The sequence below is a fragment of the Somniosus microcephalus genome, chromosome 11 (genome assembly GCF_052327205.1).
Source record: "Somniosus microcephalus isolate GS21.2 chromosome 11, FLI_Smic_1.0, whole genome shotgun sequence".
In the NCBI taxonomy this organism is placed as follows: Eukaryota; Metazoa; Chordata; class Chondrichthyes; order Squaliformes; family Somniosidae; genus Somniosus; species Somniosus microcephalus.
In genome coordinates, this window is record NC_140997.1 from 68,039,299 (window position 1) to 68,058,626 (window position 19,328).

The 19,328-nt window shown below is 40.5% G+C and overlaps 1 protein-coding gene across 1 annotated transcript in view; it reads left to right on the forward strand.

Moving 5' to 3' along the window:
• LOC147110650 (centriolar coiled-coil protein of 110 kDa-like) overlaps nucleotides 1–17,020 on the forward strand; it is a 55,293-nt gene extending 38,273 nt beyond the window's left edge. The window contains 5 exon segments of the mRNA XM_086000831.1: nucleotides 3,323–3,402; nucleotides 3,669–3,737; nucleotides 3,819–3,878; nucleotides 12,541–12,620; nucleotides 16,247–17,020. Of these exon segments, the coding sequence (XP_085856957.1) occupies nucleotides 3,323–3,402; nucleotides 3,669–3,737; nucleotides 3,819–3,878; nucleotides 12,541–12,620; nucleotides 16,247–16,299 (342 nt within the window). The 3' untranslated portion in view covers nucleotides 16,300–17,020.
• The last annotated feature ends 2,308 nt before the right edge of the window (nucleotides 17,021–19,328 follow it).

Here is a 19,328-nt window from a genome sequence, read left to right on the forward strand (position 1 = left end):
TAACCGGTCCTTATTGAAATCTTTAATGTAGATACCATAGTAGTTGAAGGTTTTGTTATAAGAAAAATAATTTTCAGTGTTCTTGTAAAATGGCAGCCGAATGTTAAAAGAAAGCAATAATATAACTCATAGCGTGAGCCATTTGTTAATTTTTTTTAAGAGTTAGAAAGAAACTCTGGAAAGAAGGTTCATTTATGGGATTCCAAAGAATTGAGCAATGCGCAAATGGGGAAAATGCAGTGATGTTTCCCTTTTAATGTTGGTGATGCCATGGTGTTGATGCCTCCCTGCTCAACCCCTTGCTAGGGTGCAATAATGTGGAAATAGATGCTGTTAACTGAAACAAGTTTCAATCTTGCACGTTAATTCCTTGTGCTAAATTAGCATGTCTTATTTTTATGAAATTGGACTACTCAGACAGAATCTTCCAGAACAAATGGTTACCAAGATTTTGCTGCAGGAGCTAGGACAGCCAGGAAATAGCCCTTAATACCTTGCTCATCCAGGAATGGAAAGTTTCTGTATGCCTCTGCTTTTCTCTCCACCCCTTTCTCCTTATAGCAGGGACTCTTTAAAGGATTCAGTTAGAAGAGACAATAGTCAATCTTGTAACTCTCACTGCCAAGAAAGACGACGTTCTTGGCTTATATTTCAATGGGATGAAAATTGGACGGGTTCTAAAATGGACAGACAATCCACCAGACCTTGGCGGTGAAGGTGAAAATACCCCCAGGTTTTACTGACTTGGGTCAAGGATCAAATAAACGCAGCTAACCTGCATAGATTCCAGTTGATAGTACAGCTTAGTAAAGCAGGGCTTGCAGCAGTGAGTTGCAATGACACTACTTCTATTCTGCAAAGCTTCCATTTTGAAGTTTTCTTGCGCTAGGTGAAAGCAGTTCATCCATTAGTGTTGAGACTATAGCTAAAATCAGAATGCAGCTTACCATTAATTTGCTTTGAAAATACTGTTTGACTAAGAGTTTTCCCTTGGTTGATCAGAAGTTCATGTTGCTATTTCTGTTTCTTGCTTGTATATAGCAGTTGGGGAACATTCTGTGGCTCCCAGATTTATGACGGATCCTCTAATTCAAGCTTTTAATTTGTCAGCTAGACTCCCATCTGGGTGAATATATTTAAATATGCTCATTGTTCTTTGAAAGAAGTTCAATGTCCACAAACTAAGCTCTGCCCCATCTCCTTTGACCACCTTCTGACCTGGCATTTTACTTTGTTCCATTCAAAGGGGTAGATTTTCCTGAAGCTGTTGGGAAGGAGGCGGGACTACAACTTTCGGGTTTTAGTCCCGCCTACATCGACATCCGGCCAATCCGCGTGATTTTCCTTTGATTGACCTTGTTCAGCCCACCCAGTGGGCTCAGCAGGCCAATTAAGGGCCACCTGGCAACTTGACAGATGAAATCTCAGTGTTTCACAGCTGTTTGAAGCTGTCAAACACTGACAGTCTGACTTCTAACCTGAGTCCTCCTACACAGACTCGGTTAGAACTGTCACCAGCAATGAAAGCTGAAAGCTGTCACTTTTGACAGATCGCAGCCATTTTGCTTTCAGTGCCGGCTGAGTGATGGACTCCCGAAACCTAGTGGAAGAAAGGCTGTTAAGGTAAGTACAGGTAATTTAAACTTCTTTACACACTTTAGACACACCAAACACACTTACCTTTGCACTCATGCACCCATCACTCACCTGAACACCGACATCGTGACCCCTCCAAGTCCTTCAACCCGACGGCCCGCCTGCTCTAACCTGGCGTGGTTTGGAGCCGTCGGGAATCCCACACGACACCCCTCAAAATAGGAATTAGGCTAAAAACTGCCTGTTAACTACCTGTTAACAGGCAGTTAATTGGCACTAATCCCTTCCCGCCTCGGGTTGGCGGGTCCCAGTGCGGGGCGGGTACCCGCCTCCTTGAAACTTACGTGGAGGCGGGTTTTGGGCGGGATGGTGTCGGGACCCCCAATTTCGGGAATTCCCCCCCCCCCCCCCACACGCCTGAAACCCCGCCTGATGGCTCCAGGAAAATCTACCCCAAAGTCTCAAAGATGCTTACAAAAGGTAGAGGCGAGGTATATAATAGAGTGGGCAAAGATTATCTGATTAAAATGGTAATGCAGTGCTGTGAATTTGTTAAAGGTGACCTGGCATCTTTTCATACTTTTTCAGCCTGCAGGGGAAGCCCACTTGGCTCCCATTCAATTCCAGATGAGATAGTTAACTTACTGCATTTGGACTGTTGTCTTTGTCCATATACTAAACTAGGGACACTTTTTATTATTTTTTTTTAAATGAAGTACGTTTAGAGGGATAACTGAGGCGATATAATGGCCCAGAAATTTGGGTCGGAGGCTTCCCGCGGTTGCAAGCCCCCGCCCTGCACTTACCTTGCATGCTGGCCATTGTGCTGTGGGCCCCCGTGGAATTCCAATCCGGGGCCTGGTCCAGCTGCCGGCGCCCAGTGCTTGCGTATCGCAGGGGCGCAGTTAGTTCGATGTGTCCCCTGGGATCACGTGGGCCATGGGGAGCCAATCGGAGCAGGGAATGCTCCATTCATAAGATTGACAGGAAGACCTGTCAAAAGTTATAAATACTACGGCTCCAAAACAGCACTAAATCTTCAAATAATTTTTTTTTTTAAATCAGATTTTTTAAATAAACTATAAATTACATGGAATAACTATTTTAAACAATAATTTAAATTTTTGAAAAAAATAATTTTATTTTCTAACGGGGCTAAAAATAAACTTACCTTGCTTTAAAGTATTTAAAAATAATAAACCTGTGGAAAAAATGTTTTAATTTTAATTAATTCACCACTTACCTTGTAAAAAGCAGGCCTTGCGACTGCTTTTTACATGTCTAACTTATGCAGACGTACCCTCCCGGGAAAACCTGTTTTTAAAAAAAAAAAACACAAAAAAACGAAGTTTGATGTGGACGCGCAGCCTCTCCCGCGCATGCATTCGACCTCTGAACCTCTTCGTTCAGGGGAACGGAAGTGCCGGTTTCCCGTGCATGCAGGAAACCGGCACTTCCATTGGGCTTACGGGTGAGTACCCCGTGCGTACTCACCCGTGGAGACCTGAATTTCTGGACCAATAATTTCATGAAAATATTAATGTATAACCTCTAGATTGTCATGTTATATAATCTCTAAATAATTCATGATGTGATAACTGACAGTTGGCATGTATAGGTGTCTGCACCCATTAAATGGTTAGCATGCATTATATGTAGCTTTTTTTTTAACTCATTTTACTTTTTGTCTTCCTTGTTTTTCAATTTACTTTTTTCCCCTTCGCAGGAAAAATGGAAGAGCCCTAAAGAAAGAGGAGCCCTTTCTGTTGCGACTCAGAAATCTTTAGACAGAAAAAGGCAAATTAAGTAAGTGCCACTATTGCAGAATGACAGTAATTGTTTAAATAATTCTAAATGATTAAAGTTGAAATATTTGCAATTCAAATAGCTAAACATTAGTTTACACTGTCTTTACATATATAGGTCCGCTGCCACGGTTGTGAAGAGTTGGTGGCAAATATGCTGCTCCTCTTGCATGCAAAATCAAGTTTGGGAGATAAACACGTAGGACTGGATTGGGAAATTGTTGTCACCTTACTAGCATTTGATCAGTTTTGTCTTGTATCTTCAAGGGCTGCTGAAATGGGAATAACCAGTAAACAGAAGTCACATGCAAAACAAAAGGCTTCCTCTGAAACTAGGTAAGACCAGAAATAGATTAGTAGAAAAGCTATTTGTTGTTCAAAATAAAATCACACATTTATGCTACTGCTTATTTGCAGAATTCTTCAACCAAGTCAGGGGCAGAATGCCCCAACCCAAAGACTACTTCACAGACAAGGGTAAGGGACAGAATGGTTGCACATTTTAGTTATCTGTTTCATTTAAGAGTATTAATTATACAAGGAAAGTTTGTAAAACTACCCCATTCCAGATGGTTAGGTAGTTATTACAGAAATTTGAATAACTTGCGTTCAATATTTAAGAAGTAGGTGTACTTGGGTAATGCTATATTTATGCAGAAATGCTAAATAGCCTTTTTACTTCTATTTTAAAACCTGCAGTATCTACTTATTTTTTCACCAATTTTTTTGCTTGAAAATGCTGCTATGAAATCTTGGTTCTTTATTTTTGTGTTCGGTATATTTATATTTTAAAGTGCAAAAATGAAAAAGTAATTGTCAGTTTGGCTCATGGTAGCACTTGCCTCTGAGTCCGAAGGCTGTGGGTTTAAGCCCCACTCCAGAACTTCAGCACGTTATGTGGGCTGACACTTCAGTGCAGTACTCAGGGCATGCTGCTTTGTTGGAGGTGGACTCTTTCAGATGGGATGTTAAACTGAAGGCTCATCTATCTGTCCAGATGGATGTAAAAGATCCCAGGACACTTTTGAAGAAGAGCAGGGAGTGTCCTGACTGCCATTCGTCCCTCAATCAACACCACCAAAACAGATTAGCTGGTCACTCATTTCATTGTTGTTTGTGGGACCTAGCTGTACGTAGATTGACTGCTACATTTAGCCTATAAAACAATAGTGACTACACTTCAAATGTAATTCATTGGCCGTGAAGCACTATGGGATATCCTGACAATATGATAACTAATAGAAATACAAGGTCTTTTGTACAGTTAAATATTACTTGCTGCTTTACAGAGTATAATTTGGTAATCCTTTTAAGTCTGCAACATATAACATCAACTGTATAATTTCTTTCTTTCGACTTTTATTAGCCCAACTCCACATGAAGTCAAGTTTTAAGTTAAATCATTGGTGGATGAATAACATGAGAACCAAAGGGAAAAGCGAGGCAAATACAAATTAATTCCCTTTGTCCTCCATCCTAATATTATCTGCAGGGAACTGAATTGTCATCTAATGGCATAACTCAAATTTTAAACTGCAGTTTGACTAATCCATCTTGCTCCCTGTATTTTTTTGGGAATGGGTATATTGGAGTAAAGGAACATTTTGCCCCCAGATGTCTGACACGTTTGATTCTCTAAGCCAAGCTACTTAGAAATCCATGTTGCTGTTTGCCTAATCCTCATGCCCAACTCCAGAGAGCTTATACTCTTTCTTGAGCCAAGGCTTAGGTCCAAATGTACGCAGTAGTATTACTGGAGTTTAACTAATTAAAACTGCTTGATTTGCAAGCACTGTCCACTGGTAAACATAACTGTGGTTTGTGGAGTTCTGCACAAGTGGCATGGTGAGTAACACAACTCACTACAAAATCTATGAATGTATTGCCACCATCCTCTTGCCACAGCAGTGGTTCCTCTCCATTGATTTTTGGAGCTTTAACAGTATTTGCTTGCCTCTCTACAAATCAGTAATGGTAGGCACTGAATTCTGATTATAGAACAGTGTGTTCTTGTACCCATCCCCAGGTATGTCTTTATTCAGCTGTTCACTCGAGTTGAAATTTCCTTATCAGGTCCTTGATGTATGTCTGCCTTCAGTGTGGTGAAAGGATGTACTCAGGACAGTCTGTGATCGTCTAGCTTAATAGAAAGAAAGAAAGACTTGCATTTATATAGCGCCTTTCACGACCTCAGAACGTCCCAAAGCGCTTTACAGCCAATGAGTAGTTTTGAAGTGTAGTCACTGTTATGTAGGAAATGCAGCAGCCAATTTGCGCACAGCCAGCTCCCACAAACAGCAATGTGATAATGACAAGATAATCTGTTTTTTAGTAATGTTGATTGAGAGATAAACATTGACCAGGCCACTGGGGATAACTCCCCGGCTCCTCTTCGAAATAGTGCCATGGGATCTTTTACGTTCACCTTGGAGAGCAGACGGGGCCTCGGTTTAACATCTCGTCCAAAAGACGGCACCTGACAGTGCAGCGCTCCCTCAGTACTAGACATCCAAGTCTAATGCAGCTTAGTAGGCTTAATCATCACCAGTTGTTAATCCAGGTTCTCAAGGAGTTGCTTTGGTAAAGAGACATGCTCACAGACTTGGTGACTGGTTGATGTAGGCAGGAGCCCTCCCTCCCTTTTTTGCTACAAATCGATCTCCCAGTTTGATCCTCACACGTGGGCTAGCTGAAGCCATTTTGATGCATGTCTAGGAGTTCTGTACCAGGAGAACTGTTTGGGCACATCTTAGATGTTGCAATTTAACCTGCATTCCCATTTTGCTGTCACTGAAGAAAGACTGAAATGTTTTTCATGCCTTCTCAATATAGTCTCAATGAACTGTGTATAGGTTGAAGCTGGCTCCGCCAGAACTCAAGTACTAATACAAATCAACAATTGGGACAGGTGCTACTGGATCTTTTCAATTAATACTGTGTGATCCTTTCTTGACCTGTGGGGAAAAACCAAAGTACTGCATTTGGGGAACCCACCGGAATATCCCATTGGTTTCTCATAGTTCCAGGTGGGTAGTGCTGCTCACTAGATTACTCGGGCGAGTCTGCCAATAGCAGAACATAGTCAGAAATGGCTCTCTCTGGCTTGTCCCTTACAATGTCATTAAACACATCTCTTTTAAAAGAGGCAAGGTCATCCACTGTTGCCCATCCTAATTGGGGTCTTCTTCAATGATGTTTTGGATGGTTTCTTTTCTGGGAGAGTGATTAAAAAGTGGACTTCCTGAGTGGTAGAGAAGTTTTAAAATATGTAATTCTACTGCTTTAGTTCATAGTGGGTTGTCTGTGTCATAGGATGTTGTAAATGATGCGCTAAATTGGTGTTCTCAAGATCCATTTGTGCTCTTTAATATTAGGATTTTCATGTGTAATTTACACTTAGTAGAAAAAAATACACTGCAGAAATGCAAGTTCAGAGCCACCAAATTCAAGTGGGTCTGGCATGTTGATCCATTGAACCCAACACAGAGAAGGACAAGGGCAGCAGGCGCATGGGAACACCACCACCTCCAAGTTCCCCTCCAAGTCACACACCATCTTGACTTAGAAGTATATCGCTGAGTCAAATTCCTGGAACTCCCTCCCTAACAGCACTGTGGGAGTACCTTCACCACAGGGACTGCAGCAGTTCAAGAAATCAGCTCACCACTACCTTCTCGAGGGCAACTAGGGATGGGCAATAAATGCTGGCCTTGCCAGCGATGCCTACATCCCATGAACGAATTAAAGAAAAAAAATCACCCAGCCCAGTCGACCCTGCAAAGTCGTCCTCACTAACATCTGGGGACTTGTGCCAAAATTGGGAGAGCTGTCCCACAGACTAGTCCAGCAACAGCCTGACCGTCATATTCACAGAATCATACCTATTGGGCAATGTCCCAGACTCCACCATCACCTTCCCTGGGTATCTCCTGTCCCACTGGCAGGACAAACCCACCAGAGGTGGTGACAGTGGTATACAGTAAGGAGGGGGGTTGCCTGGGAGTACTCAATATTGACTGCAAACCTCATGAAGTTTAACATAGAAGATAGGAGCAGGAGTAGGCCATTCGGCCCCTCGAGCCTGCTCTGCCATTCAATGTGATCATGGCTGATCATGCAAATTCAGTACCCGGTCCCTGCTTTCTCCCCATACCCCTTGATCCCTTTGGCCTTAAGAAATATATCCAACTCCTCCTTGAATATATTTAATGAATTAGCCTCTACTGCCTTCTGTGGTAGAGAATTCCACAGGTTCACCTATCTGGGTGAAGAAATTCCTCCTCATTTCTGTCCTAAATGGCATACCCTTTATCCTTAGGCTGTGACCCCTGGTTCTGGACTCTCCTGGTTTCATGGCATCAGGTGAAACATGGGCAAGGAAACCTGCTGATTACCATCTACCACCCTCCCTCAGCTGATGAATCAGTACTCTTCCATGTTGAACACCACTTGGAAGAAGCCCCGAGAGTAGCGAGGGCACAGAATGTACTCTGGGTTGGGAGACTTTAATGTCTGTCACCAACAGTGGTTCAGTTGACTGACTACTGACTGAGCTGGCCAAGTCTTGAAGGACATAGCTGCCAAACAGGGCTTGGGGCAGGTGGTGAGAGAACCAACACAAGAGAAATACCTACTTGACCTCCTCCTCACCAATCTGCCTGTTGCAGATGCATATGTACATGACAGTATTGGTAGGAGTGACCACCGCACAGCCCTTGTGGAGACGAAGTCCCATCTTCACATTGAGGACACCCTAGTTTGTGTTGTGTGGTGCTACCACTGTGCTAAGTGGGCTAGATTCAGAACAGATCTAGCAGCTCCAAACTGGGCATGCATGAGGCGCTGTGGGCCACCAGCAGCAGCCGCGTTGTATTTCACCACAATCTGTAACCTTCACACTACCATTACCGTCAAACCAGGCGACCAACCCAGGTTCAATGAGGAGCGTAGAAGAGCATGCCAGGAGCAACAACAGGCGTACCTGAAAATGAGTTGCCAACCTGGTGAAGCTTAAACACAGGACAACATGCATGCTAAATGACAGAAGCAGTATGCTACAGATAGAGCTAAGCGATCCCACAGCCAACGGATCAGACCACAGCTCTTCTGTCCTGCTGCATCCAGTTGTGAATGATGGTGGACAATTAAACAGCTGCTAACAGGAGGAGGAAGCTCTATAAACATCCCCATCCTCAATGATGGCGGAGCCCAACACATTAACGCAAAAGAAAAAGATGAAGCATTGGCAACCACCTTCAGCCAAAAGTGCCGAGTGGATGATCCATCTTGGCCTCCTGAGATTCCCAACATCACAGAAGCCAGTCTTCAGCCAATTCGATTCACTCCATGTGATATCAAGAAATGGCTGAGCGCACTGGATACAGCAAAGGCTATGGGCCCTGACAACATCCCACTGTAGTGCTGAAGACCTGTGCTCCAGAATTAGCTGCGCCTCTAGCCAAGCTGTTCCACCTACCCGACAATGTGTAAAATTGCCCAGGTATGTCCTGTCCACAAAAAGCAGGATAAATCCAATCTGAACAATTTGTGCCCCATCAGCCTACTCTCAATTATCAGAAAATTGATGGAAGGTGTCCTTAACAGTACTATCAAGCAGCACTTACTCACCAATAACCTGTTCACCGATGCTCAGTTTGGGTTCCACCAAGACCACTCTGCCCCAGACCTCATTACAGCCTTGGTCCAAACGTGGACAAAAGAGCTGAGTTCCAGAGGTGAGGTGAGTGACTGCCCTTGACATCAAGGCAGCGTTTGACCAAGTGTGGCATCAAGGAGCCCTAGTAAAACTGAAGTCAAGGAATTGTGGGAAATTTCTCCACTGGCTGGAGTCATACCTAGCACAAAGGAAGATGGTTGTACTTTTTAATCATCTCAGCCCCAGGACATTGCTGCAGGAGTTCCTCAGAGCAGTGTCCTAGGCCCAACCATTTTCAGCTGCTTCATCAATGGCCTTCCCTCCATCATAGTGTCAGAAGTGGGAATGTTCGCTGATGATTACACAATGTTCCATTACATTCGCTATTCCTCAGATAATGAAGCAGTCCGTGCCCACATGCAACAAGACTTGGGCTGATAAGTAGCAAGTAACATTCGTGCCAGACAATGATCATCTCCAACAAGAGAGAGTTTAACCACCTCCCATTGGCTCTACCTTCCTCTGAATCTTAACGGACACTGTGCACATGCAGGAATTTATGCAATGCGTGACGGTGTGATTTTAAAATTCTCATCCTCGTATTCAAATCCCTCCATGGTCTCGCTCCTCCCTATCTCTGTAACCTCCTAGAATGAATCATAGAATGGTTACAACACAGGAGGAGGCCGTCGGGCCTGTGCCACTCCACCGCCCTTTCCCCTTAGCTCTGCAAATCTTTTTCCTTCAGGTAATTATCCAATTCCCTTTTGAAAGCTACGAATGAGTCTGCCTCCCCCACCCTTTCAGGCAGTGCATTCCAGATCCTAACCACTCGCTGTTAGTTTTTCCTTCAGCCCTACAACCCTCTGAAAACTCTGTTCCTCCAACTCTGTCCTGTGTGCACCCCCACTTCCTTCACCTGAAATTTCCTCCCTAAACCTCTCCGCCTTTTAATCTCTATCTCCACCTTTAAAACCTACCTCTGACCACACCTGTTCGAACATCTCCTCCTTTGGCTTGTTGTCAATTTTTGTCTGATAACGCTCCTGTGAAGCATCTTGATGTTTTGCTACATTAAAGGTGCTATATAAATGCAAGTTGTTGTTACTGTTGTACATGTTTGTGTGTATAATGGTCCAAGCTTCAGAAGAAGCTGATGTGCTTAATTGTATTAAGTCAATATAATATGGTTGGGTATTTGAGAAAGCACCACTATGTCCACCTCAGCAATGTGGCAGGTTTGCTATTAGAAGCAATGTAACTAGGACTGGATATGTCTTCATGGTTATTTCTCAATTCCCCTCCCAATGTTAAAGGTTATGAAGCACTACAGATTTTAATAGAATTAAGTATTACGTCCATGTATTGGAAGGCATTTTGCACGCCTGGTAAAAGTTGTGAATATTTATTTTGCATAGAATAATGAAAATTACTTTCAAAATTCTAGCTTACTAATTGTTTAAAAGTTAAATGCAATCATTGTGAATGATGAATATTTTTTAAAAAGCAAACATTTTCAAATGAAAGTATGGTAGAAATGTCTCAAATACTACTTTGTTTTTCACCCATTGTTTTGAGAAATGGTTTTTGTAATGTCCTCATTTTATATAGCTATAAGATGCATCATTTGTTGCAATGTGTCTTCATCTTGACAGAAATAAGTATTTATTAGACTTTTACTGTATGTGCTTTCCATGTTTTGAGGAGAAAGTTTTCTAGTATTAAATGTGAAGCATTTATTTTGTGCTGTTGACCTTGAGTTATGAAGTATCAAAGCTCTCTAAGAAAAGGTGAGATGTTTTCTTTTAACACTGCCCAATAATCCAATAGAGTTTGTGATAATGCTGCAAATATGAAACTAGCACCAAACTTGTTGGAGTGTAAGAACTTTTTACTTTACATATTAAGAGGACTGAATCTGAATCACTTGGGCTGAGATTTAAATCCATGGGAAGACCCATTACTGTACTGTGTGCTCTCAAAGTTATAATTGCTTTTGAAAATGCAAGCAGTTTTCAACTTTTAAAAGTCCTTTTATTTTGCTAGAAGTTTTAAAGTAAAAATTTCTGACTTTGTGTGTATATTTAGTAGATGCTTGCCTAACCAGTGTAGCAATTGAGTGCCTCCTGCTTAGACCTACCCGGCTTAAAAAGCATTTTTTAGCACCAGCAGATAGTCCAGGGTATCGTAACCATGATGCGCTAATTATTTTCTTGATCTCATTTATTTGGTGATCATATTAACTATCTGCAAAATTTTGGAAACTGCAAAACATGAGGACAGCAACTTTGAGATCTACAGTCCTACAGACTTTTGTGTTGTAATAATAAATCCTTCTACTGTACTGCATTGATTTTCAAAAATATATATTTTTGGCTTGCAATTTTTATTTCCTCCCTTCCATATATTTGTTCTCCTTGACTGATAAAATGTGCCACTGCTCTCCTCAGAAACCCCTGCTATGCCACTCTTGTAGCTATGAGGAAACTGCCACAGTAGACTAATTTGACTTTTTGCTTTTTATAAAAGGAAGTGCAAGAGGATATCTGTATTCTTTAAAAGTATGCCTGCTTTTGTTGTAGTTAAACCAGTTGCAGTTTAGGTCTTAAACCATTAAAATATGACTGCTGACCAATCAGATTTCAGAACATCTCTGTCAAGTCATTTCTAAAGTGTAATTTCTAATTAGTCATCTTGACTGAACCATTTGCATTGTACCAAAAAAAAACCCTGTAAATAACATATCTGAGCATCACAAAATCAACAATTCAAAAAAAAATTAGATTTACCATCTTCCATTTGCCCCAACTCCCCCAAGGGGACAGCCCGATGTCGCTTACAGGTCTCACGGACAGCCTTGTAAATTTGTGCTTTGATAGCACACAGTCTGACATGATTAATGCATGTACAGCAGACCAAAGGTATATGCCAAGACCACTGAGTGCTCCTCTGACTGCACACTGCCCTGAGTGAACATAAGAAATAGGAGCAGGAGAAGGCTCTTCGAGCCTACTCCGCCATTTAGTAAGATCATGGCTGATCTTCTACCTCAACTCCACCTTCCCGCACTAGCCCCATATTTCTGGATTCCCTTAATATCTAAAAAAAAAAATCTATCGATCTCTATCTTGAATATACTCAACGACTGAGCATCCACAGCTCTCTGGGGTAGAGAATTTGAAAGATTCACAACCCTTTTGAGTGCTTCACACATTCCTTTAAAGCAATTATTTAAAGATCATTACTTTAAAAAAAAAACTTACCAGCATGTTAAGAAAAAGTTAGCAATAACTGCCAGAATATTTTTTTTTACTTTAACTGTTCTAAAGCAGTTTCCTTTCCTATTACTCTCCAGTTGCTTTGTCGTAAAGATAAGGGATGGGGGATGATGATTTCAATTCTATTTGAAATCCATAAAATATATTTGCCTTTGATAAATACATTTATAGTATCCACTCATGTCATTTTGTTTATTTGATTAAGAGTCCAGACTTCTAGGAAGGGGGTTGAACAGAATAGAGAGAGGTGCACAGAAAGCCGATTTCCTAGGAAAGCTGTTCCAGGTGTGTTGGCTCACTGTTGCTGAGTATTTGATGACATTCATCCATTTTCCATTTCTTATCACTTTTTTAATGCTATTTGTTGGATTCAGGTTGATTTAATTCTGTATGTTTGTGTTTTATTTTTGTTTCTTACACTTTTCCTAAATGTTTCTATCATTTTGTCTTCCTCGCTATTTGGTTTGAATTTTAATGCCTATCTTTTGTTTTGATGTGACATGCCACCTCCTCCGCTGAATAGGCAGATGGCACCACTTGTGTTGATTCAGCTGCTAACAATGAGCAGCCTGGGAGGTGTCTTCACTGATGTGGAGAAGTACTTGGTTTCTGTAGCATTCTATCCTCCATACTACTTCATTTTCAACATTTCCTTACAATGTTCCTCGTTTTCTTTTTAGATTATCTAAGGAAACGCACTAATCATTTTTGTTTTTTCTTTACCTTCAATCTCTTGCAAGCCCTCTTAAAGGCCAGTGAAATATTTAATGTTTTTTGTATGTTAGAGTAGACTCTTAAGAAATTGCAAACATTCAAATGTGCATCTGTTTCCTGTTTAAAATATGTTCCGGCTTGTTATAACTACATTTCAAGAGTTTGCATGTTAATCCTGTTAACATTTCCATTGTGTGTGGCATTTTCATTAAACAGTATTTGTTGACTTTCTACCTGAATATTCTCCTTGCAGTTAAAAATGTGCTATTGTGCATTAATGCCAATTAGAATTACAATGTGGCTAGATACAAAACCTTAAAAAACCTTTTATTCTAAGTTGATTTTATACTGTATGTACGGTGGAACTGTTAGAATTGCTTACTAGGGATGAGCAAGCTATTCAAACTTTTCACCACATCTGGGATTTAACATTATAAATCTGCGGATATAAATTCTGCATGAGTTTTTCTTGGATTTCATAAATTTCAAATAAAATCTATTTCTTTATTTTCCAAAACAACTTCACTTTTTGTCATTTTGATTCTACTCCACTTACAAAAGAATAGAGCTTTTCATTCTAGCAGTAAAATCAGAGGAACCTGAGTGTGGTAAGGAGTTCCACAGTTTTAAGGTCTTGAGAAAAGTAAACCACCATGATTGAAAGCCTATACCTCCTCAGTTTTGTTTTGCTTCTTACAATCTTTAGGCTCTTGAAACCAGGGCCCTGCATTGCTACTTCCTGGTTTTCTTCATCTGTATTACTCTTTTCAACCTTGGTGCTATCTGCCACTATGGACCTTGCAGGATTTTTGAAGAACAACATTTAGGATAGTGTGTTTGGAGCCTAGAAGGAACAAGGAGGGGAAAGTTCAGAGGAGCACTGACCAGTCACTAAAATAGAGAAACATTGGAAAGATTTTGATGGGAGGGTGGAAGAGAGAGAAAGATTGGAGGCTAGAGGTGAGCGGAATTAACGATCAGGCAAACCTTTTGATTTATCCTATTCAAAAGAGTACTCCTCCTTTACTATCGCTGTCCTTCCAAACAACTGAGGTAGGCCCCTCGGGTAAGCATTTGTGTGCTGAGGGAGATCACGTGGCTGATGTACTATTGCAATTATACTATCTTTTGAGGAAAGCAGTTCCTTTTGTGAAGGTCACAATGGCCTATTCATTTGTACGTGGAAGTAAACTATTCAAAGAAACAGATGTTCAAATGTAAATACTAATTTTTACACCTTGTCAAATTTAAAATTGCTATATGTTGATTACTGGCTAGCGCCATCATGCTGCATCGGTTTTCAGATCTCTTTCAATCACACAACTGATGCACAGTCAAAATATTGTGATCAGCCTGTGATCCTGCATTAGTGAGCTGCACAAAGTGAAAATCAGAAGCATCTCCGCCAGATCCTGCATTAGTGAGCTGCACAAAATGGAAATCAGAAGCAACTCTGCCAGATCCTGCATTAGTGAGCTGCACAAAATGGAAACCAGAAGCATCTCCGCCAGATCCTGCATTAGTGAGCTGCACAAAATGGAAATCAGAAGCAACTCTGCCAGATCCTGCATTAGTGAGCTGCACAAAATGGAAATCCGAAGCATCTCCACCAGTGAGGTGTTGCAATATCGGAGTTTTGCAGGCCTGTGACTGGGAACCTGTTTTCTTGGTATCTAGTTGCTGCACTGATGAGTATATAATGCTTGCAAAATGAATTAGTTCTTTAATACTTCCATTAGCTTCTCATTATTGATGAGATAGTGTTTTTGTTTTATTAATGAGGAAGCGTATTCAGACCTGTAAAAATGCAATGATACTTCAGCATTTCACTGGCCAAAATGCTTCTGAATTTCATAAGAAATAGGAGCAGGAGGAGGCCATTCAGCCCTTCAAGCCTGCCCTGCCATTCAATAAGATCATGGCTGATCTTCGACCTCAACACCACTTTCCTGCCCTAGCCCCATATCCCTTGGTGTTCAAAAAATCTGTCAATCTCATTCTTGAATATACTCATCGACTGAGCATCCACAGACCTCTGGGGTAGAGATTCGAAAGATTCACCACCCTCTGAGTGAAGAAATTTCTCCTCCTCTCCTAAATAGCCGACCCCTTATCCTGAGACACTGACCCCTGGTTCTAGACTCTCCAGCCAGGAGAAACAGTCTCTCAGCATATAGGAACAGGCGTAGGCCATTTAGCCCGTTGAGCCTGTTCCGCCATTCGTTGAGATCATGGCTGATCTGCGACCTAACTCCATATACCCACCTTTGGCCCAAACCCCTTAATACCTTTGGTTAACAAAAATCAATCTCAGATTTAAAATTAACAATTGATCTAGCATCAATTGCCCTTTGTAGAAGAGAGTGCCAAACTTCTACCACCCTTTGTGTAGAAGTGTTTCCTAATTTCACTCCTGAAAGGTCTGGCTCTAATTTTTAGACTATGCCCCCTAGTCCTCGATGTCCCAACCAGCGGAAATAGTTTCTCTTTCTCTGTACCGTATCTGTTCCTCTTAATATCTTTAAAACTTTGATCAAATCACCCCTTAACCTTCTAAATTCCAGGAAATACAACCCTAATTTGTGTAATCTCTTGTAAGTTAACCCCTGGAGTCCGAGTATCATTCATTTTGTGCAGTGCCCTAATGAAGGAACTACATGCTGATTACAATGATGTATCCTGGCTGTGAAATCAATAGCGAAAGAAAAAAAATGTATTTTGCAAGATCAAAACTGACACAACATTGTGTTGTAGGCCAGTAATCAACATGTAAAAATTTTTAACTTTTGCAAGGCGGTGTGAAAATGGGAAAATTATTTTAGTTTTCACTAAATTTTTACAGTGTTGATTTGACTTTAAAGTGCGGAATATAGAAAAACTCTTCACAGACTTCCACTGCCCCATAAACTTTCCATTGTATTTTGATGGGTGAGTGATTTTCCAAGGACCATTCGGTGCTTATGTTGCTATGTGTAAAATGAAATTTTTACAGCCTGCAATTCTGCCATCTGCTGGCTACTATACAATACTACAGAATAAATGTAACATTTCCCAGTCCTGATCCCTCAAAAGGGTGTGAAAATAGTGGTTTGTTCATCTCTAGTTTCTGCTAAATACATTTTCTCTTAATTTAATCAGCAGTGCTTCAAAAATTCACTTGTTAATTCAAAAGTTTAACATTTTTGTAATTTTTAAAGGAGTATGTCCAGGAAGAGTACTGAAAACAAAATCAAGCGTTACGACACTCTGAGGAAACAGCACTCGGTAGGATGAACGGTGCTGCATAGCTGCTTGGCCTTTGAACAGAACAGCCTTTCAATAAAAACTACTGAAATAAAAAATTGTTATAGGCCATTTAATTTAATTGAAGAAATTTTGCAAGTGTCAACATTTCTAAATTCTTGTATAACTATTAACAATTCTATACCTTACAAACTGAAAAAAGCATGCACTCCAAGTGTGTGTGTGTGTGTATCTGATGAGGGACTGTTATTAGAAATAAGTAGCATTTAGTATTCTATTATTGGCTGTAAACTAAGTGTAGAATGGTTCTGTTACTGACTGTAAAATACAGCTATTACAGTAGGGCTATAGATTTTTCTCTTGGAATGTATTACTGCATTTAAATGCTAACTTTCAGTTTAATTTAGCAGAAACTCTGCACCAAGTTCCTTTTGTAAAATGGGTGTACTTTACCATAAACTGTCCATGCAATTTTTCTGAGAATCTTTGTGTTGTTACAGTTTCTTAAACATTGCTATGAATTCACACCATAAAGATTAAAAGGCCTTCAATTCAACAGGTGCCATTTTCCAGTCAGTGTAAATGCAGTTTCCTTGGTTTTATAAATAACCTTATTTTATTTATGTTTAAATTGCATTACTTTTTGTGCCAATAATTTATTTTTTATAATGTTTCAATTATGTATTTATGTTGATGTGCATGTTGCTAAATAAACTGTTCAACCATTATTAGCATTTCTGAAAATGTCTCATCTTTTCTGCTCCAGAGAATATATACTGTAAATATTTTATTGAGAAATATTCAAATCTGTTTTCAAACTGAGCTGATCTAATTTCTGTTTGGATATCACCATTAACATGTAGATGCAGGCAACATTTATTATAATTCAAAAAAACTGAGCTTCAGGCAAAAGGTGCATTTTTTGTGCAGGCACAAGCTTGAGCTGCAGCATTTGTGAGGGTTTGCTATAAAGTGCTATTTTGGTAGTTGAAATATTAGACTTGGATTTGATGGCAGGTAATGAATTAATAATAGTATCTCACTATGTTTTAATGGAAAAAGCACCATTGTACTGAATCATACCAACAAGATGATCCTAGATTCACTTCCAAGTTTATGCAGTTCAGATGTTACAATTAGTCTCGTTGCCCTAGATTTGAGAGGGGAAAAAAATCAGCGAGGGTTTCCACTCCTGAATGCCATCCAGTGAATCCTGCTGGAGAGTGCAGGTGTTAGGTGAGGACAAGATGAGGCTTGGTTGTGATGCCCTATGTGATTGAACAGCCTGTGGCATTTGCTGCCATGAAGATTGACCATTTGGCAAGTACCATAAGACTGCTGGTACCCGTGGAGCCGTACCATATTAAGAATCGGTGCCTTCGGAAGAGGAAGGGAAAACGAGCACAAAAGCAAAACACTGCGGATGCTGGAAATCTGAAATAAAAACAGAACATGCTCATCAGGTCAAGCAGCATCTGTGGAGTGAGAAACAGTTAACGTTTCAGGTCGATGACCTTTCGTCAGATCTGGAAAAAGTTAGAGATGTAACAGATTTTAAGCAAGGACAGGGAAAGGGGAGGGGAGGAAAGAACAAAAGGGAAGGTCTGTAATAGGGTGGAAGGCAGGAGAGATTAAATGACAAAAGGTATGATTGTACAAAGCAAAAGGAGATGGTAATGGGACAAGTAAAGAAACAAAAGATTGGTCTAGAAGAGGTAAATGGGAATGGTAGAATCCTCAACAGCTGCTGTCTGGGGGAAAAAATAGGGGCAGAGGTTATGGTCTGAAATTGTCAAACTCTCGAGTCCAGAAGGCTGTAAAATCCCTAATCAAAAGATGAGGTGCTGTTCCTCGAGCTTACACTGAACTTCATTGGAACAGTGTAAGAAGCAGAGGACAGAGGTCAGTGGGAGTGGAGTGGGAAAACAAGCAAATTGGCAGGAAAATAAAATTGATAGTAGGGACAATGTTTTATGGTCAGACTTGACAACTGAAGAATTGCTACTTGTATCCAATTTGTCAAATATTGAGAACTTCAAAAAGGAGGAAATATTCCTGTCAGAATTTACAATTGGTTTTATTTGCATAATTTTCAAGTAAAACCCTTGTGCTCACACTGGCAACACCTGTCCTAACAAGAACCCTCATCTCTTGACATTACATCTAAATTGTGAACCAAGTAATAACAGAACTAATAAACAAGTAATATATCTAATTACCAGATTTGTTTCTACTTTATTATAATAACTTTTCACCTTTTTATTCATGGCCTGCACCATGGAGCATTGTGTATCCCACATTTCATCAACCACATAGGAGTAGCACATTCCACATTATATTCTAGGATTGGTATAATAGTATCCATTCCCCTGCTCTTTCTCCATAGTCCTGTAATTTTTTTCTCCAAGTATTTATCCAATTCCCCTTTGAAAGTTACTTTTGAATTGGCTTCCAAAACACTTTCAGGCAGTGCATTCCACATCATAACATCCCTCTTTTTTTAATTTCCTCATGTTCCCTCTGGTTCTGTTGCCAAGCACCTTAATTCTGTGTCTTCTGGTTACCGACCGTTCTGCCATTGGATTTTGAACATCTTTATCAAATGTCCTCTTAATCTTTGCTCTAAGGAGAACAACCCCATCTTCTCCAGTCTCCGCATAACTGAAGTCCCTCATCTCTGGTACCATTCTAGTAAATCTCGCACCCTCTCCAAGGCCTTGACATCCTTCCTAAAATGCGGTGCCCAGAATTAGATGCAATACTCCCACTGAGGCCTAACCAGTGTTTTATAAAGATTTAGCATAACTTCCTTGTTTTTGTGCTCTCTGCCTCTATAAATAAAGCCAAGGATCCCATTAGCTTTTTTAACAGCCTTCTCAACTTGTCCTGCACCTTCAGAGATTTACATAGATACACCCCCAGGTCTCTGTTCCTGCACCACCTTTAAAATTATACCATTTAGTTTATATTGCCTCTCCTCATTCTTCCTACCAAAATGTATCCCTTCAAACATCTGTTAAATTTCATCTGCCATGT